This window comes from Eurosta solidaginis, chromosome 1, assembly GCF_040869045.1.
Source record: "Eurosta solidaginis isolate ZX-2024a chromosome 1, ASM4086904v1, whole genome shotgun sequence".
In the NCBI taxonomy this organism is placed as follows: domain Eukaryota; kingdom Metazoa; phylum Arthropoda; class Insecta; order Diptera; family Tephritidae; genus Eurosta; species Eurosta solidaginis.
In genome coordinates, this window is record NC_090319.1 from 338700863 (window position 1) to 338721350 (window position 20488).

A 20488-nucleotide genomic window follows, 5' to 3' on the forward strand; every position below is an offset into this window, starting at 1 on the left:
CAATTTTTCGCTAAGATATAGCTTATTATTCCAGTCTACGGCCCTTTTAAACATCCTTTATATATGAAGGTGGGTGTGGTCTTTAATCGGCCCCATCCATTTTTACTAGAAATATTTCCTGCTATAAGAAAAGTATGTGCACTTAATCTTATTACGATCCGTTAATTTATCTTCGATTTATGGCCAACGAAACACAGAAAATTGCTTAGTCAAAAAAGGGGCGGTTTCCCGCACATTTTCAAAAATTTTAATATTTTTATTTTACTTGTTATAATTCCTCTTGGGACATGAAACACACACAATTGATATAACGCTCTTTTTTGATATAGCTTGTTTATTCATCCACGACCCTTTTAAACTTGTTTTATATAAAAGTGGGTGTGGTTCTTAACGGATTTCGTAAATTTTCCATCAAAGCATTTTTCATAGTTTAATAGTTTTTCAATTTCACGATTAATAATCTTTGTTAAATTGATTTTATCACAAGTGGGTGGCGCCACGCTCATATTCCAAAATTTGTTGGAATTTATGTTCTGCGTCATAAAACCAATCCATCTACCGAATTTCATAAGCCGCTCCCGCTATTCGTTTTTGAATTATCTCATTTTTCCATTCTTCTAAATTTTCGATATCAAAAAGTGGGTGTGGTTATCGTCCGATTTCGCTCATTTTTGATACCAATGTATTCTGGTTCGAGATAAAGCCCAAAAAATGCTTTCTTGGCTGCTGTGGTGCAAAGGTATTGTGATAGCCCAATTAACGAAACGACCACACTGGAATCCTAGATCCGCCCTGGGTATTATCGACCGCGACGAAACCGAAGAAAGTGAGTTGCAGAAATTGGAAATGATTAACTCAGGATACTAATGTGAAGAAAAAAGGGCTTAATAACTAAGTAAACCATGCAAATTGAATAGAAAATTATAGGGAAAACAAAAATTTGAAATTTTGAACATGAAACCAGTCATCCCTAAGTGCGATATTTGTCGGTTAAGACTCAGCCAGGACTTCTTTCATATAAGGAAAGTTCTTCCTCTTATTTGCAATCTTCTGCTAACGTTCGTATCGCTAAATTGTTGAATAAATAACTCCAATATTGAATAATGGAAAAATGGCCTTTATTAAAGTACTTCACAATAACACTTATACTTTGCAACTAGCTGGCTTAATAACCAAACTGATAGCTTAAATGAAACTGACTTTCAAAATAATACTGCTATGGCTCGCTAGATAGCGTCTTAATCGAAAATGCTTGATAGCTCATATCAAACTGAATTGCAGTGCCTCTACATTTGCTGCCTTTTATACTTTCTCACGTTCTTTACCATCCACTTTCCCTCTGACGGTAAGAATGCTCGATTTTCTACCAATTTGCAACACAGATATCACAGGGCATTCAATAGCTGGATCTAGCTCTCGATCTCTACCTCTTACTCGCTCTTGCTCATCTCCTCCAGCTTTGCGTTTACGGCCACCCACATTGTTGGAACTATTAGGACCAAGATCGCAATGACGTTCAATGTGACCGGACTTCCCGCATTTGAAGCATTTGATAACTTTTTCACACCGCTTTTGCGATCCTTTCAGCGCCCCCAATATTGCGTCTACCCACTCTGGCCTTTCTATTTCCACACGGCGTGCTTTGATTGCTGGTTTACTCAATAGTGCGCCAGTTTCCTGAGTCAATGCATGTGATACCGTTTCTGCAAATGTTGGCTTTAGGTTTGCGTATGTAGCCCGCTTTGATTAGGCGTCCCGTATGCCATTTATAAAGCTCTGAATTTTTACCCTTTCGGTGTATTCCACGGGTGCGTCGGCATTCGCCAAATGTGCAAGCCTTTCAACATCTGACCCAAACTCCTGCAAAGTCTCCTTAGCTTTTTGGTAGCGGTTTTGCAACTCTATTTGGTGTATCTGCTTCCTGTGTTCGCTTCCGTATCGCCTCTCTAGAGCGCTCATCAATGCTTCGTAGTTGTTCCGCTCTCCCTCGGGAATAGTCTGTAGGATTTCAGCAGCAGATCCTTTCAATGCCACGAATAGTGCAGCAACTTTATCTTCAGCACTCCAGTTGTTCACTGCTGCGGTCTTCTCAAACTGAATCTTAAACACCTGGAAAGGAACAGAACCGTCAAAGGATGCTGTTTTTACCTTTGGATTACTCGCTGAAACAGCTGGGCGATTCATTTCCAATTCCTGTATACGACCTCTCAAAGCTTCTATCTCGGCATCAATTTTGTCCTCGAGCTGCACAATTTTTGTATCCTGTGCTTCCAGCTTTGATGTTACCCTTATCTCCTGTGCCTCCAGCTACGAGGATATGCGGGCCTCCTGTGCTTTCAACTGCTCAGCCAACTGAAATGTCATATATGTCTTTTGCTCTTCCAGTTGAGTTTCCATCTTGGATGTAATCTGTGTCGACATTTCTGACATACGCGTTTCTTGTGTTTCAATCTTCGATGTTATTCGTGTCTCTTGGGATTCCAGTTGGGATGCCATATTTGTGGATATTTGTGATGACATTTCTGTTATGCGTGTTTCCTGGGTTTCCATTTTTGCCGATATCTGTGATAATAAAGCCAATATCGCATTATTCTCGCTGCTTGCGACTGGACTCGGACTTCCGTTCTTCTCTTCAATTTTTGTTGTTGTCTCGTCCCCATCAGGATAAAAGACATACTCGTCCACATCACTTCCTTGCGACTCCATTGCCTCTCGTAGCCGTGCTTGAAGTTCGATCTTATTGCCGGTTGTATTCAATCCACGGCTCTCCAACTCCTTCTTCAGTTGCTGGATCCTCAACTCACTCAATTTTGCCATGTCCAAGTTGTCCTCTGGAATTTATTCAACAATTACTCTTCTGACACCAATTGTAACGAATTTACTTGCAAATCCTCTTATTTGCAATCTTCTGCTAACGTTCGTATCGCTAAATTGTTGAATAAATAACTGCAATATTGAATAATGGAAAAATGGCCTTTATTAAAGTACTTCACAATAACACTTATACTTTGCAACTAGCTGGCTTAATAACCAAACTGATACCTTAAATGAAACTGACTTCCAAAATAATACTGCTATGGTTAGCTAGATAGCGTCTTAATCGAAAATGCTTGATAGCTCAAATCAAACTGAATTGCAGTGCCTCTACATTTGCTGCCTTTTATATTCTCTGATTTCAACGTTCGCATCTTCTAGGCGCTTCCAGAATCTACTAGTTGCCATCAGCTCTCAAACTTCTCAGCTGTAACTACAATTGCACGATTTTATAGCTTCTCTCATTGCATACTTTCAGGAGTATCTCAGATATATGCATGTGTTTGTGCATTGACTCTCCGCTGCTCGTATACGTACATGGTACATATGTGTAGACGCAATTATTGTTTCCTTGCGCTGCCTATTTATAACTTGTAAACTCTGAATGAGTTGCATATACGATAAGTTAAAAAAATATTTTACTTCGCAATACGGTACATTACATAAGCAGACTCACCAGATGACATCGGTCAACATTTCTGCAAGACTACTGCCAAAAGTTACAAAGAACTTGCATCGACTTGGGTCTGAAAATTTCTCAAATCCATCGGGAAAAATTATATTTTTTTCCATGCATCTTTTTTTTTTTAGCATCCAATATATTTTGCCAACTATATACATAGAATGCATCTAACAAATTTTTGGTTTTTTAATTCATAATTCATAATTAATTAAACTTAATAAGCTTGAGGGGTATGGATGGATTGCTCTCAGTAGTGCATCCATTTTTTTAAGAATGTATTAATACCACTTAATAAACTTGGTGGGCGTGGATGGATTGCTCTTGTACTGCAACCATTTTTTTTAAGGATTCATCAGTTTTGAAGATCTGTGATTGACTTTCTTTTCAGGCGCGTGAAATTAGTTGGTCCTGCTGACAGGGCTAGAATGAATGGGTTGGGGTGAGTTAGAAGCTTGAATTTAACGGGTGGGCAAGTGTTACATCCGGTAGTAAACGTCACTTGAACGGATTTTGATTCATTGGATTCCATGCATCTGTGATATAATGTAGGTAACGAGATTTCAGCCCAATAAAAAAATTGTAATTTTCAGAAAACGGGAAGAACAGACTGCCTCCATATATGCGTCAATGAAAATCTTATTTTTTATAATTGCCTTTTTCGATATTTAGTAGAGGTATTAATAAATCGAGTGCACAGTTCGGTAGGTATTTAACTGGGAAACCAGATGATACTTATAACTTCGAAGTTTTAGACTTTTGAGTTACGTTAGTGTACGATATAAGCATGCGGGTTGCTAATTTAAGGCCAGCCTCATTATTGACTAAGCGGGTTGCGGCAAATTGTCGAAGAACATGTGCAGGACTTACGACTAACAAAGTTACTATTTTCACTAAAACGAGAGGAATGTAGGTTGATGGCTATTATGGCTGAACACTGCCTCCTAGAGTCACATTTTTTAATTAGGCACCATCAGTTAGTGGTTGAGTAAATTTCTGGTAACACTTTGGACACGTTTAGCCTATGTGACGTCCTCGCGGACCGGCCAGTACAACCTAACCTAACCTTGCTCTATTTCATTACTAACAAAATGGGAGTGAAAGCGGCTTAAATGGGACATCAGTTATTTTTGTTAATACAGAAAAAGTTTGTATATGTACAAGTGGTTTTTAAAAAGCGACTCACCCTAATATACGACACACACAAATCATAAACACACGTTGCAACAAATAACCGCACATTAATGTATTAACTCCGCACACTTACATGCGATAACTACCTAAATAAATTCAAAAGAAAGAAGGAGCGCGACCATGAGCACGTCACACACAGCGGGTTTGGGAAGAAAGCAAATGATACTCGTACTGACATATGTATGTAGCTAGCAACACAAAAACCTATGGCGTACGACGGCAATATCAAATCGCACAGCCAACACAGGCCGGCCGGGCTAGGTCGACTTTAGCATAAGACCTAGCTGTGGCGGCTACGAAGATTGTTGAAGATCGAGGACAACAAAACAGAGAAAAAAATAAAAGAATACACTGCCAACAAATACAAAAAAATTCAAGTATTCAGGCATACACAAAAGCAGATGCCCATACCCAGGCCGTTGAGTGCAATGAAATGGCGGGATGACGGGGCAAAGGTACCACTTACATACATATATAATATTGCTGTTGCAGCTGAGTTTTATGTTGGACGATGATACTGAATGTGTACATAGTATGTGTGGATTTAGTATATATGCACTGGTCGTTCTCAATATGGAGGAAAAATGGATTTGAGTTTTCAAAATCAGTTTCGGTTTCTGTCAGTTCTTCACGTGTATTGGACGCGAACGGTTCGATTTAGTTGGTGAAGTGTGGATCTTTGTCTGATTTTTTCGAACAATATCACGGTAATGAAAGACATTTGAAAGGAAAAAAAAACTGCATAAGAGAAGTAGTATAAAAAACAAACAAAGAAGCTAGAACTGATTTGGGCTAAACGTGAAGTGTGTATGCCTGGCGTTTCCCCATAAGGTGTGAAACGGTACGGCCTGCTAAGCGAGTTTTTCACTTTCGTGGAATTCGTGCATTCATAAAGAATTTTTTTTTTCCATTTTCTCACATTTTGTAATTCGATCTATTGAAGATCGTTCCGTTTCAAGATCGCCGCCTATGACACAAATGTGTACGAATAGTCGAGTGCATTGAAAAAAGTGTTTACGAAGTAAATTAGTACGTAATTAAGCGCATTGTTGTTGTAAATATTTTCGAAAACAAAGTGAAGTTGTCACATTCATCCTCGCAATCGACGGAGCATTGAACGTTTTTTCCTTAACCATCTGCATTTTCTTGCACACTGCATATCATCTTCAATTTCTATAGCACCTTCATCTTCTGCTTCTTCTTCACCTTCTCCCAACACAATGATCAATAGCCAGAAATAAATTAGTGTGAGTGGCAGTGACGTAGCTAATAAAAAACAAGCCAAAACCAAAACTTTATTGACGCAGGGGCCCTTTCAAAACAGAAAATATAATCAACTACCGGCAAGGCAAAAATACAATAACAACAAAAAGTCAGGACCGTAAACAAACAAGAAATTCAGCTGCTATAACAAGACCAAATATACAGTTTAAACAACAACCAGCAACATGTCGTCGTCGATGTGTCAAGTGCGTCCCGGTGGTATGCGCCCAAGTGTGGCTAAAGAAGATGGTTGCTGCGAGTACGAATACACGTACAACGAAAATAACAAAGTAAACATGAATGACAGCAAAGGTGATTGCAGCTGCCACAAACAAAGACATCGCTGCAACAGGTTAACCTGTTATCGCAACAACAACAACAGTAGCAGAGGCAGTAGCAGACTCTTCATCACATCCAAAGTTTTGCCACTGTTCATCAAGTTGGCTATTCTGATGTTGGCAAGTAAGTATTTAGTAGCCATCTTTATCATCAACAACAATTATGTAGCAATAAAGGCAAAAAGAACTACTTACAGCAGTAGCAATAACATCAAGTAAGGTGTTTCCGCTTTGAGTGAAACCGTATTTCATGCACCCAGCTGCAAAGTTTCATGAAGCAATGCAACTAAGACGCTAACCCCATCTTTATTGCTTCAGACCATTTAATTTTTTCATATCAAAATCGCAAACGATATTTGGGTCTTAGAACAGTTTTCACCATCTCCAGTTATATTAGATTTTACCTTGAGGATAGCAATCTTTCAGACCGCTTAAATTGACATTTTCGTTTTCACCAACATAGGGTGGCCAACCCCCGGTTAAATCGTTAACTGTGAATATTTTGTAGAAGAAATCGCAAAAATCTATTTTGAGAACACATAAACTAGCCAAACAGCTGGCGCTTGTTTACAATTTTTCATTGCACTTAACTGAAACGCGAAGCTTCAGTTAGCATGGAGAAAACGAAAATTTTATAACTTATAGATAAGTGACTAACTGAAGGTGATAAAAATTGTCCTTAAAGTTCACGAAACTGAAACGACTTAAAGCATCAGCACCGGATCTAATCTCTTTTGTGCAAAAATAGTTAGGCTATGCGCTTAACAGTTTGTTAGTGTCTTCTACTGATGGCAACAGCTAGTGTTATATGTATAGGCAGGGTCTCAGTTTTTCTAGGCTGCCTCAGGTCAAAAAATCTAGATGGGACCTAGATAGTTTATTACCTTTTTATTGTTACATGGCCCTGTTAGTAAAAACCCGATTTTCTGAACACAGAGCGTCTTTAAGAGTTTAGATTTTGAGTACTTAACAAAAGACATTCCTGGCGTTACAATGGACAGTGCTCCAGATCCCGATAAATATTAAACAGGCAAATGCAATAACATGTGTACTAATTTGTTGTTGCATATGCATGTTTAATTTTTATCGGGATCCATTGTAAAGAATCGTTTTGGAGAATCAGTTATTACTTCACTCTGCAATTGAATTTTTTGCGTTTTGATCACTCACAACCGAAATAAAGGTCGTATCGTGGAGTCTCATGATAAAAACCCTTACTCATAGTACAGCTGCGTTCTAATTATATAACTCAGGTACGGTTGCTATGCACCGGCACAGTTTGACACACGATGGCCGGTACACCGCCGGTAAAGTCTGTATCCAGTCAGCATCTATAATTACCTCGTAAGTATTTAGAATAATGAACGAAGCCGCCATTTCAGAACTTTCTATCCAAGCAGCAATTGGGAAAAGTTGAGCAGGCGCTTTAAAGTGCCTAGATAGAGTTTTCTCTTCATATATGTATATAGTTTTCTACAAGCACGGAAGCTGGATAGTTTTATCTAAATAGAACTTTATACTTAGGGGGCTAACTCATATCTAAAGAACTTTCTTGCCAGGCAGCAAAATCTAATCTAAAGTTTTATTGAGCAAAAAAAAAGAAAAATTTACGAATACAACCTAAGAAATACTAGATAGACCCCATATGATAACATATGAACCTTCATGCTCTCTGAGAGTACGCGAATAATGTTCTGCGCGTCGATTCCCTGCCTTACATAGCTGGTGTTGAACCTGCTCAGGGGTATTTTTTAAAATATACTCGAGTCACTCAAGCAAAAATGTTGACCCAAGTTTAGGTGAGTGCCATAAATTGTAAAATAAGATTACTAGAAATTAATCTTTGCATGTCGGGAGAGATATCAAAAGACGCGTTTTGGCCTCGGTATCATTAATCCAAAAAAGGAATTTGCTTCTTTCAAAACATATTCACATAAAAACAATCAAAAAATACTTAGTGCGACTTATCTCCGAGGAGATTTAGGCCGAGTTTCTCTTCCAATTTGCATGGTGCTTGCCAAATCACTTCCGAGGGGCGACGCCGATTAGAACCCCAGCGGGTAAGGGGGTTAGAATATACCCGCTATAGGTATGACTGTATCAAGGCGTTGCCAGAGCAATATACAGCTTCTCCAACCCATTTGTCAACCTCACCTACCCGTGGCGAATCCTTTTTGATTAACAGCCGAGGCTCTGGCGACGCCAAGTTCCTAATGGAACTAGAGGATGGGGAGGGCGCGATGGCCTAGAAGGTTTAATGTGGTCGTAACAAATCGTTCCCGAGATGGTCGGGCTTAGTATCGGAACGTACCGGATCTGCATCCGCCAAAGGACCACCAACATGGATAAAACTCCCCAGGGCCTTCGGGGAGTGTTCTTATCGCTACAACAACAACAACAACCCGATTAGAAAAATTATCTTCTAATTTGAAAAAACTTGAACAGCAAATATTTCTAGTAAAATGGACGGGATCGGTTAAGGACCACCCCCACATTTATAGTAAAGGCTTTTAAAAGGTTCGTAGACGAATATAATAAGCTATACCTTTGCGAAAAAGAGCTTGATATCAATGGAATTTTACTTTCTAAACGGAATTTTAACAAAAGTTAAAAAATGTTAAAATTTTTTTGAAATAGGCGTGGCACTGCCCATTTTTTGACTAAGCAATTTTCTATGTTTCGGGAGCCATCACTCGAAGAAAAATTAACATATCGTAAAGAAGTAAGGAAGGCTAAGTTCGGGTGTAACCGAACATTACATACTCAGCTGAGAGCTTTGGAGACAAAATAAGGGAAAATAACCATTTAGCAAAATGAACCTAGGGTAACCCTGGAATGTGTTTGTATGACATTGGTTTCAAATGGAAGGTATTAAAGAGTATTTTAAAAGGGAGTGCGCCATAGTTCTATAGATGGACGCAATTTCAGGATATCGCCATAAAGGTGGACCAGGGGTGACTCTAGAATATGTGTTGTACGATATGGGTATCAAATGAAAGGTGTTAATGATTATTTAAAACGTAGTGGGCCTTAGTTCTATAGGTGGACCCCTTTGCGAGATATCGCAATTAGGGTGGACCAGGGGTGACTCTAGAATGTGTTTGGACGATATGGGTATCAAATTAAAGGTATTAATGAGGGTTTTAAAAGGGAGTGGCCCTTAGTTGTATATGTGAAGGCGTTTTCGAGATATCGACCGAAATGTGGATCAGGGTGACCCCGAACATCATCTGTCGGGTATCGCTAATTTATTTATATATGCAATACCACGAACAGTATTCCTGCCAAGATTCCAAGGGCTTTTGATTTCGCCCTGCAGAACTTTTTTATTTTCTTCTACTTGATATGGTAGGTGTCACACCCATTTTACAAAGTTTTTTCTAAAGTTACATTTTGCGTCAACCAATCCAATTACCATGTTTCATCTCTTTTTTCATATTTGGTACAGAATAATGGCATTTTTTTTTTTTAATTTTTCGTAATTTTCGATATCGCAAAAGTGGGCGAGGTCATAGTCGGATTTCGGCCATATTTTATACCATAATAAAGTGAGTTCAGATAAGTACGTGAACTAAGTTTAGTTAAGATATATCGATTTTTGCTCAAGTTATTGTATTAACGGCCGAGCGGAAGGACAGACGGTCGACTGTGTATAAAACCTGGGCTTGGCTTCAACCCATTTCGCCCATTTTCACAGAAAACAGTTATCGCCATAGAATCTATGTCCCTACCAAATTTCACAAGGATTGGTCAATTTTTGTTCGACTTATGGCATTAAAAGTATTCTAGACGAATTAGATGAAAAAGGGCGGAGTTACGCCCATTTTGAAATTTTCTTTTATCTTTGTATTTTGTTGCATCATATCATTACTGGAGTCGAATGTTGACATAATTTACTTTTATACTGTAAATATATTAAATTTTTTGTTAAAATTGGACTTAAAAAAAATTTTTTTTTAAAAGTGGGCGTGTTCGTCATCCGATTTCGCTAATTTTTATTTAGCACACATATAGTAATAGGAGTAACGTGCCTACCAAATTTCATCATGATATCTTAAACAACTGCGATATTATAGCTTGCAAAACTTTTAAATTACATTCTTTTAAAAGTGGTGCCACGCCCATTTTCCAAAAATTTACTAATTTTCTGTTTTGCGTCATAAGGTCAATGCATCTACCAAGTTTCATCGCTTTACCCGTCTTTGGTAATGAATTATCGCACTTTTTCGGTTTTTCGAAATTTTCGATATCGAAAAAGTGGGCGTGATTGTAGTCCGATTTCGTTCATTTTAAATAGCGATCTGAGATGAGCGCCCAGGAACCTACACACCAAATTTCATCAAGATACCCCAAAATTTACTCAAGTTATCGCGTTTACAGACGGACGGACGGACGGACGGACATGGCTAAATGAATTTCCTTTTTCACACAGATCATTTTGATATATAGAAGTCTATATCTATCTCGATTAGTTAATGCCGTTACGGATTACCGTTCTGCGAACAAAGTTAGTATACTCTGTGAGCTCTGCTCAGCTGAGTATAAAAAAAATGTGAATACATTCTTTGTTTATAGCAGAAAATATTTCTAGTAAAAATGGACGGTATCGGTTAAGTACTGCGCCCATTTTTATATAAAAGATTTTTAAAAGGGTCGTTGAATAGAATAATCGGCTATATCTTAACGAAAAATAGTTTTGTATCAATGATATTTCACTAACCAAGTTTTATTGTAAGAGGAACTTGGGAGACATTTCTTTTTAAATGTGCGGTGGTGGCCTAAATCGGTTTAAGAGCACGCCCACTTTTATTTAAGAGATTTTGGAAAAGTTCGTAAATAAATGCAATAAGCAAAATCTTTTCGAATCATTGTTTAAATCAGTGAGATTTTACTTTCAAAGTGTCATTATGACAAGAAAAAAGAAAATTGAAATTAATTTAATGGGAGGGCACCGCCCCTCTTTTGTCCAACAATATCTCATATTTTTGCAGTCGTAATTCGAAGAAGAGTTTACGTTTAATAGCCACACGCTTTTGATAATACTTTTTGTCGAAAATGTGCCTCAGTCGCATGGGAAATGTAATATGTATATCTGAAATGAACTGTACAACTGAAACTGACGCTGAGTATATAATGTTCGGTTACACCCGAACTTTTACACCCTTACCTGTTTTATTTTAACAACAAGTTAGCATCAACCATTAGTTAGCATCTTCTGCTTCCTTGAATAAATATAAAAACAACAACATATGCAGCATTTAAGATTTCCACTTTGCATCAATTTATTCCGGTTGGCCTACAATACCTCATATCATTCCGGTACTTGCTCCTCTTCCTTCACCTACAGATGTCTTAACTTCAACAAATCAGCAACTTATTGCTATTTGCAAGCTGTCGTTTGCATTCTACATTTTGCTGCCAATTTGAAGTGATGGTTTATTTAGGATAGATTTTCTGTGAAAGCGTAAAAAGCGATTTGATATATATGTAGTTACCGATTTGCTTCTTCTTCTGAAGATCTGAGCATTGCACATACACACTTTTTGTATCTCATCATACGATAATATTTACCAGTCGCATTTTTTTTTTGTTAAGTCTAAAGTGGCATGAAAAGCTTCAACAATTTAATTAATTTGTACGTCCGGCTTTTTTCATGTTCTTCGCATTGTTTAACATATCGATATTTGTAGGCATACTTAGGCCAGTGATGTTCGGCCGTTGTGAAACCACAAAAATACACAATTACCCTTCATCTTCCAACCATTTTGAGGACCTTATAAAGGCTACCCTCAGCTCGACGTCATGCTCCACGACGTGGCGCAGATTATTTAGAAATGGAGCTCCCAGAGAGCCCGGCTTTGTGCAACTTAGCGCCGGGTAATTTCAGATGAGGTGAACCAGCGTTTCCTCCTCTTCATCATCTTTACAACTCCTGCAGCGTTGACGGTAAGGTGCTTCTATGCTTTCTGCAGGCCTACCTATAAGGCAGTGCACAAGTGTGGAAATTGTATCCCTACTTGGGTTGTAAACGTGACGGGATAGTTTAGGATCCCACTTTGGCCAGGTTTCATTCGATGGTCGACAACGCGGTGATTGTAACCATCTTTCGTCGGCTTGACGGTGGATGTGCTCTTTTAAAATTAGCTTGCATACCTAAGCGTTCTTGGTCAGAAAGAATCTGCCTGGCCATACCTTGCCTAACGAGTTCGTCTGTAAAGCAGTTTCCTTCGATTTCCCGGGATGCATGTATCGATATCACCCGTTCTTCATTGTTTATATTCAAATCATTAACGATTTCGAAAGGATGAAAAGTGAACCTGAAGAAGATAAAGTAGAATTTAGAAATCAGGTTGAGTTAAGTTCAAGCAAATCGTGAAAAGTTGGAAAATATTAGGGTACATCCGAAATAATATAACAGCATAAGGCATTTTGAACTAATTGTGCGCATTGCTAAGACCGGTTTTCGAACTTAAGACATTTGTCCATCTAGAATGTACATATGGTATGATTTTTATTTTTATATTTTTCTTACACAGGGCAGATCTTTAACTTCAGGACAAGAGTCGGATATAAGTTTGTTAATTTAAAATGGCCGGAGCATCATCTTTCATTCGCATAATACGGCCTAGCCAACACAGCCGCTGCGTTTTAATTCGCTGGACTATGTGGATGTCTGCGTATAGCTCGTACAGCTCATCATTAAATCTTCTTCGGTATTCGCCATCGCCAACGCGTAGAGGCCCATAAATATTTCGAAGAACTTTTCTCTCGAACACTCCCAAAGCCGCTCCATCTGCTGTTGTCATGGTGCATGCTTCTGCCCCATATAGCAGGACGAGTACGATAAGTGACTTGTAGAGTATGATTTTCGTTCGCCGATTCCAGAAATTCCTACATATATTGTCCCTGACGATACTTAGTTTATATGCGTCGTATATCTTATTGTTGTGGGTTATACGTAGGCCATTTTTGTTGTAATATAAGTGTACTCTCCGATGATAGTACGCTCTTTGCAGAGACAGAGCTTCCGAAGCCAGAGAACAATCTTTGATAACGAGATCGGTCGGTGGCTCGTTGCATATAAAGCTCAAAGCTTTTGAAAAGCATGACCTTATCCTCGATCACCCCACAGAGAGATCAATGAACTCTGCTGTAATTATTTCACCTAAACTGCCCACACAAGTGCTCCGTACATTCATGGCGTGAGCTCTACTATTTGTTTACAAACATACAGATCCCAGATTGGTCTGTTAAAATCCCTGCTCTGCATTCAATCTTCAATTAGCTTAGGTGTCAGTAGAACTCCATGGTATTTAGCGCTGTCATAAGTACTCAGTTCATTGTTAGAAGAAATTTAAAACTTAAAATTTGGATCCTAATGATAATGGTCTTAGAGGGGTCAACCTGATTTCTGCAGTATACACCCATCCAACTTCCTCAGTGATGCCTAATTACTAAGTGATATCGCATTACTAAGTCACCCACGAGGGCCATCACATATCCCAGCAATAGGTGGTAAGGACTGGCAACGTAATTTGCGTTTAGCCATTGGCTTCATTTCGGATCTACGGATTATTAATACAAGCATGCTACTTAAAAGGATAGGAATAAGGTTAAAGTTATTTTGGAAAGATTTTCGATCATCCCTTGTCAATTTTGGTTTGGAGGCAAACCAGTATCGGCGTTGAGCTATCTCCAGTGTTCATTTTCGTTCTCCTTCGATTAGGGTAAGTCTGTGGCTAATTTGGTGCGAATGTGGTGCTGTAAACTTTTCGAAATCATTCTGATATCTGGCGTGTCAGATTTTCGCTCTTTGTTTAAGAGAAGAGATATAGAACTCCCCGGCGTGCTCTAGTTTTCAAGTTTTAGTAGAAAGATGACTCTTGCGTCTTCAGGAGTAATAATAGCATAAAGATACAAGTTGATCACCTTCGTTAGGAAGCATCCGTTATGTTTTAGTATCATAAAAGAGATGCCGTCAGGTTGAATGGATTTAAGGGCTTTGATTGCTAAACTTACAAAGGACCATTGCTATTCTTACTAGTTGCTACGTAATTTACAACTATGTAGTTGGTATGACTTCAGTGTAATTACACGATTATGTGAATGTACTTTGGATGTTTACAGTGTTTGTCCACGTGCTGCATGAAATGTTGAAATTCGATGCTTCAAGATGCCCAAAAACATAAAAATTTAATTACATTTTTGCAGGCTCAAACGTGAAGACAAAATCATAAATAAATAGGAAATGAAAATCCATAAAATGTAATGCACACTGGCACGCATGCGTTTTGTTTGGCTTACTGCCAAGTCTAAATTCCATAACTATGTTAACCATCCTTAAAATTATATACTACATACATATGTACGTCTCACTTTGGTTAATTGTTTTTTTTTTTTTTTTTTCATGGTCCCATCGAAAAATAATTGTATAATCGGATTCATAACTTTTTTTGTTATAATTCATGATTATTGTTTTATGTTTAGAAGAACTTCTGTATTGTAAATAATGTGAAATGCGTGACTTAAGAAAGTCGAGTTCACCAAATGTTCATATGTTCACATACATTTGACAGTTCAACCTATCATTGAGTTCTTTGTACTGCTCTATTGCGGCATTGAAGCGCTTAATGAAGCCGATTATATTGGTTCCCCATTTGTTATCTGCTTGCCCTCTACTGCAAGGCTATACCGTAAAAGAGCAAATAAACCATTATAATGATAATAATTTTACAATTATGAACATAAAGTAAATGAATGACAGCTGAAGGGGGCCGATAAGAATTTTACATCACATCCATCCAAGTTACTTACATATTAGGGATGGTACTCATTCCATTTTTATGATCGCAGGATTTTCGGGATTTCACAGAATTAGTCCCGGGATTAGGATATTTGTATTTTTATCTTTCTTTGCTTCTAGGGCTGAGTAGTGGAGACGCAAGAGAAGGTTGGCCTAAATCTCCTCGGAGGTAAGACGGGCAAAATATTATTTTTTTTACATATAGATGCCTGAACAGCTTGACTAATACCGGCCCTTTTCTGGCGCCCTATTATATTTTAGCCTAGATCTCAGCTCATCAGAACATAGTGGAACATGTTTGATTGGGACATTAGGTACATGCTTAGCTATTAGGCAGCGATAACAATTCTCTTGTTTATTTTTCTTATCTTAACGACTCTCTTCCCTATTAAACGCAGAGCGGTGATTCTCATAGTTCTAATAGTCTTTCCTGGCTCGCTGGAATCCAACAGTATCTGCAATGGCAGTACCGAGTGCGTGGAAAATATGCTCATACTGGTCAATTATATCGTTGCATCAAAGATCGCCATCAGAGGGCAGGTGAGAAAAGTGGGCATACCTTGACTGCAGTAAGAGTCCATGTTAATTTTCTAAACGCCTTTCGACCGGGGACACGTTTCACAAAACATACAAATCTTGTAATACAAGTAAACTTTTTCTGAGTAGAATAATTTGTCAGAACAAATTCACTTGTTTTACAAGATTTCCCATACTATGGAGTCCTTGTTTGATGGACAGCCGCACAAAAAAAAACTTCCTTTAAAAAATTTGATGTTGTATGTAGTCTATCAATGCATAGCATTACAGGGGTTCTGAAAACAGACCCGACGGCTGCAATGTATGCCATTCTGCACATTCCAAAGAACATAGCGTTAACAGTTGCAACGAGGCTCAGTACCTCGGGGCGGCTTGAGCGCAGATCATATGGCCATAGTAGCATAAAAATATAAAAAATGTAAGGCGCGATAACCTGCGAGGAGATCTAAGGCCGAGCTTCTCTTCCAATTTGTGTCGTGCTCCTCTTCATTTCCCTACAAATTGGCCGGACGGGACCTACATGTTTTATGCCGACTCCGAACGGCATCTGCAAGGCAGATAAGTTTTCACTGAGAGCTTTTCATGGCAGAAATACTCCCGGAGCGCTTGCCAAACATTGCCGAGGTGCGACCCCGCTTAGAAAAATTTTCTTCTAATTGAAAAACTTGTTTCTAAAATTTTGATATTGCCCAGGGCATAAGGTGTGGTAGGCGGAGCACGCTACCATCACACCACGGTGGCCGCCATAGTAGTATGGCGTCATCAATTACAGGATGAACAGAATACCTGATTCCGTATCTGCGCTTTGAAGAGCCCCAATAGAGTTAGATGGTTAGCGCAAGGGTGCCAAAATAGCGTACGATGCGATACCGGTGGAAGAAGTAGAGTCTGCGGACCCGGAAATAAACAAATCCTACTAGCTGTCAGATTACTGTGGCGTTTTTTAGGCGGAAGATGTATACGTAACCAAAGCAGTAGAAACATTGCAAGAAAATAGCTTACACTGAAGGGTCAACTTTTATATTGACAGCCAATTAGAAATTAGAGCAATTATTTCTCTTCTAGTATAGGGCCTGGTATTTGATAGGGGTTTTCAGTTTGGTGTTGAACAAACTTCTGGCTATACTACGAACTCATTAAGTCTATGTAAGGTCCTCAAGGACCCGATAGTTCAACTTAACCTAACCCTCTTGTGGTGTTGCGCCAATCACCCCATTGATCCACAAATTTCGCGAAAAGGTCGTTGAGATGGGACTGATGGAGTCACAAATATATATGTTTTCGAATTTTAGGACCAGATTATGTATGACACCGTGACACTTTGCGTCGCAGTCACTGTCGCCACTTCATAGTACCAAAAATTTCGTAAAGGCATTCAGGTTTAGTGTGACTCCCTGAAGTTAATGAATACCCATACATGATAAGAATTGGGGTTCACACGAGAAAAAATGACTCGTTGCGTTCTACATAATTCGCCCCTTAATTAATAAAATAGAATAGGACAAAATTTCATTGTAGTATTGAAAACAAACGTCCAGGAATTAGAATTTTTCAGAAACTAGACTCACCCTAAAGACAAAGTATTTCTAATTTGTGAGCGTCTACTTATAAAAACTCAAGAGCATATCGTGGTATAGTTGTAAGTTGAAATTGTGGGATAGAAGGGTATACGGTTTTATATAACATTAGGACATCACTAGATCTTCAAATTTCCTAAGTTCAGTTCTTTTCATAGTTTCAACAATAAAAACGTCTTCATTGCACTCCATTCTTCAATTGTGTGCATACATATTGTAACGAATTTAGTGCAATTCCGTTTATTTTCAACCTTCTACTAACGTTCGAATCACTAAACTGTTGAATAAATAACTCCACTATTCAATAATGCAAAATAGTGTTTATTGAAGTACTTAACAATAACACTTCTACTGGTCAACAGATAGGGTGCTTAAATCAAACTGAATCGTCGTACCTCAGCTGCTGCTGCTTTTATACTTTTTGGTTTCCTCGTTGACATATTTCTAGGCGTTTCTATTTCTAGAATTTGCTACCAGCTATAAAATTAGCAGCTATAACATAACTACATAATCGCCTACTTTTGGGAGCATCTCAGATAAGATATATGCATGTGTTTGTGCGTCTCTCTCCGCTGCGTGTACGTACATATGTGTAGACATAATGATTGATTCGTTTATGTAGATAAAATGACTGGCTGCTTTATTGTTGTTGTGGATTCATGTACTTAGCATCAGACTAGTAATGTGAGTATCACTTAGTGTCACTAATATTCGTCACAATATATAAAAGAATTTACGGAATAACGGGAATTTGAGAAGAACTTTTTGGTTTAAATTTTAAACCCCCCATGGTCTAGGTTTAAATTTTATAGTACTCATTGTTCTAAAATTTAAAATTTGAAATATTAAAAATGAGTCCCCTGCCAGTTTATCTGTATTAAAATTTAATCCCAAATATATTAAAAATTGGTTTATCCTCTAATAGACCAAAAAAGTTTAAAAACGCGGTATGGGTAGAACTTTGTGGTTTTATTTTTAAACTTTTCATCGAAAATTATATTTTTCAAGTGTCTGAACTAAAATTAAAACAAAATACCTAAAAATTGCTTCAAACTATTTAGTGGTTTTAAAAGTACTATAAAAAAGTTTAAAATCAGCAGCAAGCTGTTGCTAGGTTTTCAAAATAAACTCAAACTGTTAATCGTGTACACGACCACGATTTTGTTTTAATGAAATTTAGATTTTCCCTATATTGTTTCCTTAGAGCTAAAGAGAACTTAAGAGATCTTCGAGAAAGCCTGAAATTTCAAATATTCCAAAAAATTAAGAAAAAAGTTAGAAACTTATACCGATTTTGTTTTATCGAGTTTGACATCCCAATCCATGTGATATAAAGTTTTGTATAAACAGAAGTATGTGCGTAACAATGTGTATCTACAATAGAGAATACGATCCATTTAGGGAAGATGGGGTCATAAAACACATAAGAACGTTCGTTATGCATGCGTGCGTGCAGTAATAGTAACAGTAACAATGAACTTGATGACACAAGTAAACAATATATAAAATGGAAGCGTGGGAAAAGCTTTATATCGGCCACTGTACATAATCCTTTCATTCAAATGCATTTCTTTTGAATATTTCTACATTTCATAAAAAATGGGAAAAGTCCATTTGTTGGGTAACTTTAATTTCTTCATTGGACAAGAAAATCCTCTGCATTACATTTATCACAAACAACAAATTTCCAAATGAGCTTATTCCTAAAACAACAAACATCTCCATATGCTCAACTGCACACATTCCATGTCTGTCGTCAGCTGACATTCTTGGCTATTTCTATTTCATGCCACTACGTCCATTGTTTGACATGCAGCAATACCGAGAGTCTACGTTCCGCATATCGATTTTTGTTTCCATGTGGACTTTCTTTTCATACTCCATGTGTTGAAAAATATTCGGTACCTCTGCACAGAGAAATGATGACATATTATTGTAGTTTATTCTTTTATAATTTTGTAATTTTTGGACGAGTAAAAATTCCTGACATGATTAAGTGAGTTTATTTAAGCGCACACCAAGCAATCACATTTGACATCGGTAGAGCTTAAGAAGATGCCTCGAGGGAGTCGACGGAAGAAGAAGAAAGTATTCAGACGGGTTTGTGCATATACATATGTACCCATACATTAATGTGAAATTGAATAGAGTAATTGACTTGGAAACATCCTTCGAATGTGACGGACGAGGGGGTTCAATGAAATTAAGAATGTTCCTTTTGGTGCCGCATTTGAAGAGTAGTAGGGTGGAATAATATATATTGATCTTGTCGAGAAAATACTATATCCATTCTGTGTGGACTTGAACCTTATCTGCCATCTTATAAATAAATAAATGTAAGGTGCGTTAACCTCCGAAGAGAGGGCTGAGCTTCTCTTCCAATTTGCGTCGTGCTCCCTTTAATTTCACCTACAAGTTGGCGTGGCGGAACCTACTTGTTTTATGCCGACTCCGAACGGCATCTACAAGGCAGATGAGTTTTCACTAAGAAGCTTTTCATGGCAGAAATACACTCAGAGCGCTTGCCAAACACTGCCGAGGGGCGATCCTGCTTAGAACAATTTTCTTCTAATTGAAAAAACTTGTTTCTAAAATTTTGATGTTTTTTTCCCAGGGCGTGAATTTAGGATCTTCGGTGTGGTGGGCGGAGCACGCTACCTTCACACCACGACGGTCGTTTTGCCATCCACTAATCCGTAATACACATAGCCAAGAGCACCTGTTGGTACGACATTACAGTAAGGAGGATCACACATAGGTCATGTTGATGACCTCTTTTAATACTCTAAGGGTTATCTTATTTGCTTCATGCTTCTGTATTATATTCCAGAATGACCGGAGGAGCTTGTATTTTCCATTTACTTGGAGTTAACTTTACTTCTCAACTGTCTATTAGCAGTTTGTGCTGCCAATACCAATTTTACCGATGTTAGGATTCACAGATTACTTTTACTATGGTATGCCTTAATCTATGCACAATATGCTTGTCAGGACCTTATATTTGGTTCTAAGGAAAATAATTCCTGGTAGTTGATGAAATATTTTCAGTTTCAATGCCCTTGCAGCTGCGGCTATGCTACTCGTACTCAATTTTGTCGAGTGGGGGAACGTTAATGCGATCTACTTTAATTCTGGGCTCAAACTCAGTACCCAGAACCTTCTTTGCATGTTTTGCAGCCTGCTCTGTTTAACAGCACAGACCATTTTGTATGCAGTTTTGTATGATCTTGAATTGGGCCACTACCGAATTGGTAGCAAGAAAATTCAATACATTGCGTTGATG

At 38.1% G+C, this 20488-nt stretch overlaps 2 protein-coding genes across 6 annotated transcripts in view; one reads left to right on the forward strand and one right to left on the reverse strand.

The window, feature by feature from the left end:
• The window catches only part of LOC137237939 (lipase 3), a 61293-nt gene extending 48752 nt beyond the window's left edge, over window positions 1–12541 (reverse strand). Inside the window, exon 1 of the mRNA XM_067762332.1 lies at window positions 12481–12541. Within this exon, the coding sequence (XP_067618433.1) occupies window positions 12481–12534 (54 nt within the window). The 5' untranslated portion in view covers window positions 12535–12541. The remainder of the gene's footprint in view (window positions 1–12480) is intronic.
• Window positions 5333–20488, forward strand: part of Dtg (Dpp target gene) — a 33622-nt gene continuing 18466 nt past the window's right edge. The window contains exons 1-2 of one of the 5 annotated variants that reach the window (XM_067762327.1): window positions 5333–5394; window positions 5934–6412. In XM_067762327.1, coding sequence (XP_067618428.1) covers window positions 6136–6412 — 277 coding nt within the window. In that variant the 5' untranslated portion in view covers window positions 5333–5394; window positions 5934–6135. Of the gene's footprint in view, window positions 5709–5922; window positions 6413–20488 lie in introns of all 5 variants that reach the window. The other 4 variants (XM_067762329.1, XM_067762326.1, XM_067762325.1 and 1 more) reach the window with 4 other exon arrangements.